Consider the following 12,213-nt stretch of genomic DNA (forward strand, 5'->3'; position numbering starts at 1 on the left):
CATGGGCTGCACTGAGCACAGCTCCAGTGGCCACACCAGCAATGCAGGATCAGGAGCAGAGTTATCATGTGACAGTTTATTTTAGTGTGAGAAGAGCCCTTAAGCATCGCTGAGCTAAATATTTCCCTAATTCATGCATAACTTAAGCATAATGAGCAGCTCCATCTCACAGACGTAGCTCAGACCTTTCTCCTGTGATGTGACTGCGTGTTGTGAGATGGGCAGCTCAAGGCTGGGATTTGGCTGAACTTCCTGGACCATCAGCGACAGTCCTCAAATCTCCATCAGCACTCGCTGCTGATAGCAGGAAGACATCCCTGACACCCATTTCTGTTTCAAATTGCCATATATCACGGTGCAGGCACCAAGCGAATATCCTAGTGGGTTCACAGCTACTGAAGCAAGCCCAGGTCGTGGAGAGGGTCTGCATTAGGCATCCAACCCTCCTGTTCAATTCCCATTTGCTTGGGAATTCAATTCTGCTGCAAAAGATAGCCTGAAGCATCCAAAGGCATTTATGTACTGTGATATAGCACGGCAAAATATAACAGTTAAGCAGTTCAGACAAGCTAATGAGAGAATGCGCCGAACCAGCTACATCCAGTATGTCCTCTGTATAAAGGAATGTGTCCTCTGTACCACTGAAGTAAAGAGCCATCCCAGAGACCTAGTGTCATGGTCATGAGATGAAGAGGTTGGTTGCTGGGAGGGTTTCCACTGCTCTCCCAGTGGGCCCTCAAAAAAGCAGGATGTCTGATGCAGAGCTCTTAAAGCTGTCACCAAATCATTGAATTATAGAATGGTTTGAAGGGACCTTAAAGCTCATCCAGTCCCAACTCCCTGCCACCCAGCCATGCGTCATTGCTTCTTGTCCTGAACCTGAGTTTATCACCAGATGTGCTTCTTTCATTCCACTTCACCTACACTCTGCTGTGTGTCTTGTGCTGGGCTGTGTTTTGTGGGCACTAGAGCCCAGAGCTATTCACCTGCTGCTGCTCCCTGTGGCCTCCTGAGCTTTTCTGCAGCAAAACCTGGCAGCAGGTCCCAGCCAGGATGCTCATATCCCCATGCTCGAGGTGCGGGCGCCCTGTGCCTCCCTCCTTGTTTCAGACCTGCTGCTCTGAGTCATGCATTCAAATTAGTTTCCTGAATTGTATTTTTTTGCAGTGACAGCTGATTTGTATTTTCTTCCTTCTTGGCTCTTGTGTATTGGTAGCTGGCAGGAGCCAGCAAATGCTAAGAAGTGAATTGCTGGAGGGGACTTGAGAATTGATCACCTTGTTTTTACCATGGCAAGGAAAAAATCATGTACTCCTAGCAACAGAGTAACATAGCAGCTACTCCAGCCTTTACCGAACTTTCTACCTCGCAGGTTTCAGTTGAATTAATCTTGTTTTCAAACAATGGTCATTATGCAGAGAGCAAGAGGTTACATAAAAATAATTACAAGATGCAAATAAAATGAAAAGACAAATCCATATCCTAGCACAACGTGACAGAGAGGAACAAATCAGAACGTATTAAAATCACTTGTGTCCTTTCTTCAGATCTTTTGAGCCTTGGTGCACAAACACTGATTTTTCATATGCTCTGCTCTTGAATTACTGAAGCGCTAAAGTGGAGAGGCTTTTGCTCTGTGTTTCTCACTCTAGCTCAATTTGATATTCATCAGCCTTCTTTAGAGCTTTAGACTTGTCAGGTAAGATCCATGACAGGCACAAGCCAAGTGGGGAGCTTCATCATCAGCTCATGGCTAATGTATAATAATGCAAGCCATGGGGGTTAGAGGGCAGATGTGGTGGACTTTAGAACTCCAGTTTCTACAAGTTGTGGGGGAGGCTGTGAAAACAGCAAAACCCAGACCATTGTAAGCTATGAAACAAGGAGACCAACCTAAAACACCAATGTAGTTTGTCTTAAGAGCACCCTAAGAAGCTGCTCTCTGTCTGTCTTAGCTTTGCCTGGCACTAGACAGCAGTGTTAGAGGGTCTGTTTGCTGCCTTGTTACTATTAGTTTTTCTTAACCATCATACACAGTGTGAAGGATGCCCCAAGTTCTCCACAGTAGCTCTCAGTTTCCCTGATAAAGCTTTTATTAATTATTAGTGCCCTTCCTGCATTGCAGGAACACGTCTCACCTTGTAATCCACTTCTCCCACATTCTCAAAACATTTGTAACTGTTAAGTAAAAAACTGGTTTCCTTTGGCAAAAGGCTTTCAGGAGCCATTCAGCAGCAGGGCTGCTCGGCCAGTTCATTCACTTTGCTTGGGTTCCTGCTGCCTGATCTAATTCAGAAGCAGCTTAAAGATTGTTTTTCCAGGCAGTGATGCTGCCCATGGCTGTGTACAAAAAATGGGGAGAAGAGCAGTGGGTTGAATTCAGTCTGTTTGGTGAAGCAGGCAGGACAGGTTATTTTTGCTAGACATTGGCTCTCGTCTCTTCAGAATCCTTCTGTGCTTGCTGGGTGTCAGGTTTGTCATTACTATGGGAAAGCAACAGTCCATACTCCAGGTCTGCAAAGCTGCTTTGCTGGCACCTCTCATGGCAGGGGCTTTAGATCTGGAGCATTTAATGCAGCCCAAAGTGCCTTCACATCCTTGCTCAGTCCACGTCTGGATCAAGACATGAATACTTCTTACTCAGTGCAGCCAGACACAGGAGGCATTGTCCCCCAAGGGTCCCACATGTCCCTCTGGGGTGCAGACCCCTCTGCCCCTCATGGGGGAGCATCTTGTAAGGCAAAGAATGAAGGCCACTTTTTTCTTGCAAAACATAGGGTTTTGGCACAGCCAGATAGTGACAAAAAGCCCCTTGTGCTCTCATAGATTGAACAGAGGGGGACAGGACTGCCTAAAATCGGCTGCCCGCAGTGGGACACACAAGCATCACCAGCCCAGGGCACATTTCACCTCATCCCACTGATGGATTTCCACTGGGGAGATGAACCCAGTAGAAAATCTGTTGGAGGCACTCGCTCCCAAATGGGAATTCCCAGCTCTAGCCCTAATTAAATCTTGTGAGTTTGCTCCTCCAAGAGGCTCCCACAGGCTCCACATTGAAGGTCAAGATGTTGCAGGCCTATTTATGTATGCGCTTTGATTAGGATCAGTCTGGGAGCCTGTTGCTGAGGCCTGGGATCTTTAAAACTAAGCAAAAGAAATCATTGGAGCCTGTTAATTTGTACTTCAGCCTGAGAGCATTCTCTAATTAAAAAATAACCAAACCACTACTTCTCTGTGTTTTGGTTAAACTATTTAGATTTAATTGAATGGGCCCAGGATTAATGTTCCTACTGTGGTTTATGTGGTGTTACTCTGATTTATCTATTGGAGGCCTATTTCTCTCAGCCCAGTTTAATAACGATTATATCCCAGCTGTGAAGTAAGGAGATCAGTGCAGAGGCAAAGCTGATAACCTGCTCCCCTGCTTAAAACATCACTTCAGAGAGCTAAAGTCTGGGTTTAAGTAAAGGACAGCACCAAGCTCACCAGCTGGTGAGATCTAGCGGAGGGAACTATGTCTCCTGGTTTGTTCTTGTACATCCAGGACTGCACAAGAGGAGTTCTTTGCAGACCAGCTGTCAGCAGCATTTTCCATCACCAGACCCAAACAAACAGCAGTGTCTTCAGGGGTTCATCTTATGGCTGAAAGTGATGGCTTATGGCTTATGGTTCATCATGCTGAAAGTGATTTGTGTCCCAGGAATCCTGTGTCATGCAGCCAGAAGGTTTAAGAGGTGCTCTAAACCAACACTAGGTACAGGTTTGGGTTGGAAGGGACCTCAAAGCTCATTTAGTTCTCAGCCCCTGCCACAGTCAGGGACACCTTCCACTAGAGCAGGTTGCTCCAAGCCCCTGTGTCCAACCTGGCCTTGAACACTGCCAGGGATGGGGCAGCCACAGCTTCTCCAGGTACTCTGTTCCACCCAGATAAGCTGGTAAAGGAGGCAGTTTTGATTCATACACACAATGGTGTGTATGAATACAGATATCAGTGCCTCTTGCAAAGCTACCTGCATGCCAGAGTGCTCCTCAGTAGTCCCACATGGGCTATAGGGTGGCTGGAGGGACACACAGGAGGATACCCATGGACCAGGTTAGCTTTTAATGCCACATAGAATCCCAGAATGGTTTGGGTTGGAAAGGACCTTAAGATCACCTAGTTCCAAACCCCATCATTTCATAGTGCTGGCTCGGGCCAGGTGCTTGGGGTTAAAGGTGCTGTGAACATGCACTTCAGTCTGGTTTTAATTTATCAATGTGTGTACGATTCCCTCCTGCCACCGCTGCGGGAAGCACGGAGCAACCCGCCCTTACCCCACACAGTAACCAGCCTGTTACTATGGAAATGAGCTTGTTACCCCTTCCCGGCGTGCGGCACCAGGGAAGCTGGCTGCTCCTGAAGGCTGTGGGACAAAGGGGTTCTGGATGACAGCACCCTGGGTGGGATGGAGAAGCTGTGGCAAGTGGCTGGGTGCTGAGATAGCTGAAGGGCAGGGTGGCCCAGGGCACATCCCATGAATGGAGACAGCTGAGTGAGCAGACAGGCACTTGTGGTGTCACACAGCCCCAGCATCATGTGGGTAACCTTGTCAGTTTATACCTACAGGGGCACTGGTTCCTGACACTGTGTGTATGTACAGATAAGACCAAGCACTTCCTCTTGGAAAGTGGGACCACTTCCAGTGCTTCCTGTGAGTGATGGAAGAGCAGGATGGAGAAACACCTCATGGGTGTGCTGGCTGCTGGAACCCAGGGCAAGCAGGGCACTCAGTCCTGGGCTCCAGCCCCTGGCAGGATGGGATCATGGCCTTCCACAGCAGCAGAACTATGCAACATCGTCTCCTGGGAGAAGGAGATGATGTATTGATGGATGAAGCTCTGCTCCCTCTTACAGGTTAAAAGGGGGCCTCTGTGAGCAGCCAAGGCCAGATTTATATCTGCTGTCCTGCAAAAAGGCCCTTCTCCACCAGTGTGCTGGGACGGTGGCATTCAGCAGAGAGGACACCCAGGGCCTTGTCTTGCAGGGTGACAGCTTGCTCTGAGTACCCTGCCAGGCTGCCTGCCTGCAATGAGCATCCCAAGGGGAAGGTGCTGTTTGCTCCATTCCCACAACCACCCCAGTTTAGGGTGAGGACATTTGTTTACTTACCCCAAAGGATGTCCCCTGCAGGGGAGCTGACAGCACAGAGGGGTAGGCAGCTCTCTGGTCTTTGGTGAGGATTATTACACTTCAGCCCTCTCATAGGAAGCTCTTCTCAGTGGCTAAACTGGGAGGAGGTAGGGGGTGAGTAGTGCATTGGGTTCAGAGAGGAGCTTATGCTCTCCCTTGCACTGCCCCATCATTTCTTTCCTGCTCCGTGTAGAAGGGCAGCAAGCTGGGACAAGGCTGCTGTCAGCAGGTTCATGTGAGACCTTCGCAGATGGTTGTGGCATAGTTCACAGAGACAGAAAGTGCTTTACACACATGGGAACAGACCCAGATCCTGCCACAGCCACAAAGCAGCCCTGAGGCACCTCTGCATGCTACTCGCTGTTCCATAAATGCAAGTGCACTGGCCTGGAGCAAATGGTATAAAGGCAAAAAGAAGTAGTGCCTGGGAAAACAAAAGGGACTACTCCATCTTCAACTTGTGGCACATAGTCAGCCAGCCTCCATAGGGACATACGCATGGAACAGAGCAAAATATGTCTTCTGTGCTTTCATTGCCAGTGCTGTGGGACTCCCACCCCTCCAGCAATGGATGTGTGGGCCAGGAAGGAGAGGTGGGTAGAGGAAATCAGTTTTGCTGTAACATAGTCATGATTTGGGGGAACACAAACTGTTGCTGCTTTAAAACCAGCAGCATGTTACAGGCTTTGTCCCTCTATCCCAGGGGGAATCATGAAAGTCACTCCAGGTCTTGGGCTGGCAAATGTTCTCCCTTTACTAGCAGGTTAGATATAAAGAAAATGTTCTCCCTTTACTGGCATGTTAGATACAATGGGAAACCCTCAGATTTGGAGGAGGTGTATGTCTGGACATTTGGAAAATATTTCAGATGTTCCCATATATTTTATATATATATATACACACACATTTTATACTTTACATTTTATAGTACATATGCAATAAGCAATATTTATTACATACGTATATAAATACATACAAAATCTCATTCAGGAGCTTTTACAGGGGGGCCTGCCACAGTGCTGTGGGTTGAAACAACACTCGCTGCCTCTTAGGCATGAGTCCTTCAGCCTTCACAGCACAGCAGATCCCATCTGCAAACACAGCTTCACCTGTGGGAGCTCGCTGCCTTTCTGCATTGCCTCCCTGCCCCTCCAGGCTCCTGGCTCCTCCAGCATATGCTGTTTTCCTCTTGTTATAATATTTCCATGGCCGAGCTTATCTGGGAGGTACAGTCAGTACAAAATGGCCATTCATCCAGCCCCCAGGCAGAGATGGGAATGCTTTCGATTCCACATGGAGCACAGTGGGGTTGTGCGCTTTAATACATAGGGAACGTGCAACATTGGTCCTCTGGAAGAGTCCCAGATCAGTAGTTTATGAGCTCAAAGCCTGTCTGGCTCAAAGAACAGCTGCACATTCTGCTGTGAGCACTCACAGAGCTGCCTGTGCTCAGAGCCTGTGCTCGGGAGCAACGTGCCTGTGGTTAGTACAGCACAAAGCCCAGCTGCTCTGCAAAGAGTTGGTCCCAGCGCTTTTTGGGCCATGTTCCCTGTTGTGGCTGAGCCAGGCTGCAATTGCCTTGCAGGTATTCCAGGCACAGGGCTGACATGCAGTAGGTCTGAGAGCAAAACAAAGGTGTATCTCATCATTCAGAGATTATCAAGGGCTGCCCCACACTAGAAAGCTATGAAATGTAGGCGTGGTGCTTAGGGACATGGTTTAGTGATGGAATTGGCAGTGTTAGGTCAGTGGTTGGGCTCGCTGATCTTTCCAACCTAATGATTCATTGATTCTAGAAGCTCTTGTTTTTGCAGACCTGATTTTCAAAAGCACCAGGCACACGCCTCTCTCACGCTGCTGTCTCAGTCTCCATTTGGAGCCTTCAACAGCCCAAGATGACCTTTTCAGATGGCTTACATGGGAAACTGTGCCAAATAGACTGATAAAAAAAAACATCCAGGTGCTCTCCTGCTAAAACCATCAGTACCAAAGGAGCCAGTCCTGCCTCTTGTCGAGGAGAGCATTTTTACTGTGTGGCTTCAAAGATTTACAGGTAACCAGGGTCACCCCACACACTCTGCTGCAGGGTCCCAGCCTGGCATCACCCCATCTGCACAGCAGTGAGGCCAACTTAGGATTCAAGAGAAGGAGCCTCCCACTCTGTTTTTAAAAGCAGAGCTGATATTAAAGGAAATTATCATACATAATATTTCAGCATTTAACTCTTCAAAGAATCAAGCTCTTCCCATAAGGTCATTTCCTTGCACAGAGCAGAAGAAGAGCATGCCAGGTAGGACACAGAAGTATCTGAAGAAGCTGCTAGGAGTGAAACTAGTGCTCTGCAGGCATGGCAGCTGTCATTATGCTGCAAGTTTTGGAAACTGGGGATAGGGAGACTTCAAGAGGGCCACAAGGATAATCAGGGCTCTGGAGCATCTCCCTTAGGAGGAGAGATTGCAGGAGCTGGGCCTGCTTAGTCTGGAGCAGAGCAGACTGAGAGGAGATCCCATCAGTGCAGATCAATATCTCAAAGACAGATGCCAGGAGGATGGTGTCAGACTCTTCAGTGGTGCCCAGTGACAGGATGAGGATCAGTGGCCATAAACTGAACCACAAGAACTTTCACCTCAACACAGAATCATAGACTCATAGAATGTGAGGAAGAACTTCCTTCTGCTGAGGGTGGCAGAGCACTGGCACAGGCTGCCCAGGGGGTTGTTGGGTCTCTCTCTCTGGAGACATTCAAACCTGCCTGACCTGCTTGAGGTGTCCCTGCCTTGGCAGGGGGTTGGACTGGATGATCTCCAGAGGTCACTTTCAACCCTAACGATTCTGTTATTCAGTGATTCTGTGGCTTTGCTTTCATTCCAAGCAGGAAATTTAATTCAAGGAGTCAGGAAGCTACAGGCTGGATCAGATCAGGTTCACTTTCCCTTCCAGATACCTCCTGGGACAACATCCTCCAACTCCAAGAGATATTTCTCATGGAGACAGTTACTGAGGCCCACAGAAACTGCAATTCCTGGTGCTCTCCATAGAAACCAAACATACCTGTACCAGTACGGGTTTTCATTCAGGACACTCACTGCATCACTTGGGGCATTTGAGCGTCAGCATTAGGCACACTTTGTTTCTTTATCACTGCTGACAGTGTATTGCAGGAGCACTGGTTCAGAAGTAGCATCATTGATTTCTTCTAATTGTAAATCCTATAGAAAGTTTTAAGCTTGCAACAGTTCCAGTTTCGCTCTCAATGGAGCCAATAAACGTGAAGAGTTGCTCCCAGGTTACTGTCATCACAGCAATAAAAAGCCAATGTAATTGAAAAGTGAATCAGGGAAACTGTCAGACTGGGGAGCAATGATAATAGCAGAAACTACCTGAGAGCCCAAGCCCAAAGCAAAGTCTTGTCAATGGCTGCACAGAGCTGGAGCCCATTCTGAACACACTCCTATGCTGGTACATATCTAACAGAGGACATGCCCCTGTGTGAAAATACTACAGCATAGAGCAAAGCAGGAGCAATGACCATGTGCTTGCCAACAGGCCAAGCACTCAGTGGATGAGCCAGCAAAGGTGATTTTGAACCCCATCTGAGACGGTTCCTCTTCCTAAAAGCAAAATTACAATGGAACTATAAACCAGTAATTTCTCCCTATATTAGCATAAAGCTTTAAAGCAAGAGTTGGAGATGCAGCAGCAGATGCATATTTGTCAAGAGAACAATTATTTCCCACTAGGTAGATTAACTGGTGCAGGAAGACCCAAACCCCCACAAGTCATTACTGTTTCCACATTGTTAAGATCAGACAATAAGCATGGTTGTGTTTGTAATCCAGATAGCTTGAAGCAAAGCTACAAGCAACATCACAGAAGACTCTGAAAAAGCCTGTTAGTGTCAGTGCTGGTATAGAGGGAGACTAGGAAAGACTTCTGAGAGGGAGAGGAAAGAAGCAGCATATGTCAGCATTGGCAATAGTATGTACCGAGGTGAGTTTTCACACCTGTAGCTCTGGAGGTTGGCACAAAGGAGGAGGAAGCCAATTTGGAGATGTTGTTCTTTCAACACAGTCATCTTGGGACATAGGGAAGCAGATACTGAAGAAGTCAACTGTCTTTTACTCTACATAAGGACAGGATGCATGCAGCATATCGGAGGTCCCTTGTCCTCAGGTCACTGCCCATGTAAAGTCTGTGAGCACTTCTACTAATTAAGTCTTCAGGAGGCTCACACATCCCTGTAGGTATCCTCTAAAAAGGGTGCAAGTAAAGAGCAGGTCTTGGGGACAATGCTCTGGGCTGTGAAGTGCTCACAGGGGTGAGCATCCACCTGGTGATGGGTGGAATACAGGTTTTGAACAGCTTCTAGAAAGACTGTTCCCTGAAAGGGGAGAAAGCAAACTCATAAACTACAGCAACAAAAGATTGTATTGGCCTCAGAGAACTGCCCCTGAGCCAAGAACAGGAAGTAAACCAACTCCAACGCAGGCTGAACATCACACCCTGATGAGATTGGGGTGGGGTAACTACATGCAGACAGGCTGCTTCTGTTGCTATGACGTAACCTCTAGGATGAAATTATGGGTTTGGCATATGGGTGGACTCAGGAAGATGCCGGGGCTCAAGTTCAGGTTTGAGTTTCTCCAAGGCAAAGACACCAGCAAAGTGCAGGATAGGTGGTGGATGAGGCGTCATTGCTTTTACCTCTGTAAAAGTGCCAGTGTGCAATCAGTACTGCAGGAAGCAGACCTGGAAGGATGCAAACCCTGGGCAGCCTCAATGCACTCTGCAAACGTCCACTAACAACACCTTCCAACACCGCTGTGAGGCAACTATATGCATTAACTCCCATTTCCACACCTCTAGTTGCCAAGAGAAACGCTTTTCATAATGATGCGGGTTGAGAAGCACACAGCTGCTTCATTTTTACTTGCTCTTTTAGCATTAAAGCAAGCAGAATACAGGTGCTGAGATTTGCTCATGCACAACAAAGCAGGCTGGAAATGTGTAACTAAATACCAGGGATTTGCAATCCAGCTTTGAACTGTGCAACAAGGAGCCACTGGTGACAATTGTGTGCTCGTTATTTTTAGCTGGGCAGTGTGAACACTGAATCCCTGAGGAACAGGGACAGGAGCAAAACCATCAAACCCATCAGGCTTGCTTTTCAGAGAACTCATTTGGGGCAAAGAGAGGAATTCTGTCTTTTGCCCCTGCCATCAACTTTTCCACACATTTTCTGCACCAGGCTTTTGATTGTTGGAGATGATAAACAAATAGAACTGTAGAAATCAGTGCTACAAATGGATCAACATAAACGTGTGCAAATCTGCCTGTGCACACACATACACATAAATATTTCAGGGTCCAGATTTAATTGAGGTGCACTTAATTTTCCTAGTTAACCACTCTGAGGATTAATGATTTTGCATCTATGCAATGTGCAGCAGTGGTGAGGGAAGACACCCTTAGATTACACACCAAGCAGCTCAGAACTGGTAAGGTCTGTCCTGTCCTTATCAGGCTGGAGGGGAAAGGAGTGGGAATTTCTTGCTGTGCTCTTTCCAGAATGCTGGCTGTGCAATCTGACCTCATGCTTTCAGTTATAGAATTGGGCACAAGCTTGTGTCACCTTTCCTTCACTGCAGCATTAAGCCAGAGGTGTTTGGCCTTTTGGGGTTTCTTGAAGGTGGGTTGTTTAGGGCGTACAGGTCCTGATGCTCACTGTTTGCTGCAGGCAAGCCTGTGGTTTGAGAGAGTTTAAGGTGCTGTTTAGAGGAGGATCATCTGCAGCACAGTGGGTGACTTGGAGCATTACCATCCTTTACTGACTGCACTGGAGGCTCAGGGAGACTCACCTCCTCACCTGGTGCTGCAAGTCAGCCAATGCGCAATCTTCTGTACCTTGGCAGATATTAATAGCACAACCTTTGCACATGTGTAAAGCTCCTCTGCTGCAAAAATGCTCATTTCTATATATTCTGCAGAAACCATCTGGTTTAAATATCTGGTGTGTGTAAGAATAACATTTACCTACATGATCTGCAGCTAAGATGGAAATGTTTTCTGCTTGTGCTTACCACAGGGGCCCAAGTGGAGAGTTAGGAGGTAAAAAAAGGGGTAGAGACAAGGTTGTGTTTCATGGCAAGGTGTAAGAGCTATTAGGGAAATGTCTCAGGGTTTTATCTCTGTTGGGATGGCCAGGACTGATACCAGATTGCTGCACCTCCACCCTGGAAAACCAGTCCTGGCACAGGGCTCTGTTTCCCTTCTGCTCTACCAACATGAAGTAAGCTGGCAAGAGCTGTAGCAACATCCATTTCCAACATTCACACTGTTAGTGTTAAATGAACCCAAAAGAGCAAAATTTGCAAAGTTATATTGAGGTGTTGAAATGAGGTTGAAAAAAACCTATGAGCAGGGAGCTGCAACAAGCCCACATGCCTCTTCCTCCAAGTACCAGCCCTGCGGTGGCTGAGTCTAACTCTGTTCTTCCCACAGTTTGACATGCAGCGGATAACACTGGAAGAGCTGAAACACATCCTCTACCACGCCTTCCGGGACCACTTAACGATGAAGGACATCGAGAACATCATTATCAATGAAGAGGAGAGTTTAAATGAAAACTCTGGCAACTGCCAAACAGAGTTTGAAGGTGAGGAGGAAAGTTTCTGTGTTTCTGTACAATTCTCTCTTTCTGCTTCACCTGTAAAAATCACTCAGATCTGTGACATGCAATGGGCAAGGATGCATGGAGTTAGCATGGAGTTACCTTAGAGTCAGTAGCAATGACACAGAGAACTCAAGAGCTGCCATTAGCCTTCTTCCATATGGTCTAAGTAAAGCTGATCCTGTTTGAGGCAGGAGGATGAACTAATGGGTGCCTTATGGCTCTCCTTCCTCGGATGGGATTCAGGCAGAGGGATGTGCAGCCCATGCTGGGGTGAATATCTAGGAATTTCCCTACAGAAATACACATATCTCATCCCATCATGGGAAGACTTTATTGGCACTGGGTCCTGCCCTAGCAAGCTGTGTTA

The 12,213-nt window shown here is 47.4% G+C and overlaps 1 protein-coding gene across 1 annotated transcript in view; it reads left to right on the forward strand.

Moving 5' to 3' along the window:
- The window catches only part of CALN1 (calneuron 1), a gene marked incomplete at its 3' end in the record, with an annotated part of 114,520 nt that overhangs the window by 96,496 nt on the left and 5,811 nt on the right, over positions 1-12,213 (forward strand). The window contains exon 5 of the mRNA XM_080629917.1: positions 11,675-11,846. Coding sequence (XP_080486043.1) covers positions 11,675-11,846 — 172 coding nt within the window. The remainder of the gene's footprint in view (positions 1-11,674; positions 11,847-12,213) is intronic.

This window comes from Psittacula echo (genome assembly GCF_963264785.1).
Source record: "Psittacula echo genome assembly, chromosome: 15".
Lineage (NCBI taxonomy): Eukaryota > Metazoa > Chordata > Aves > Psittaciformes > Psittacidae > Psittacula > Psittacula echo.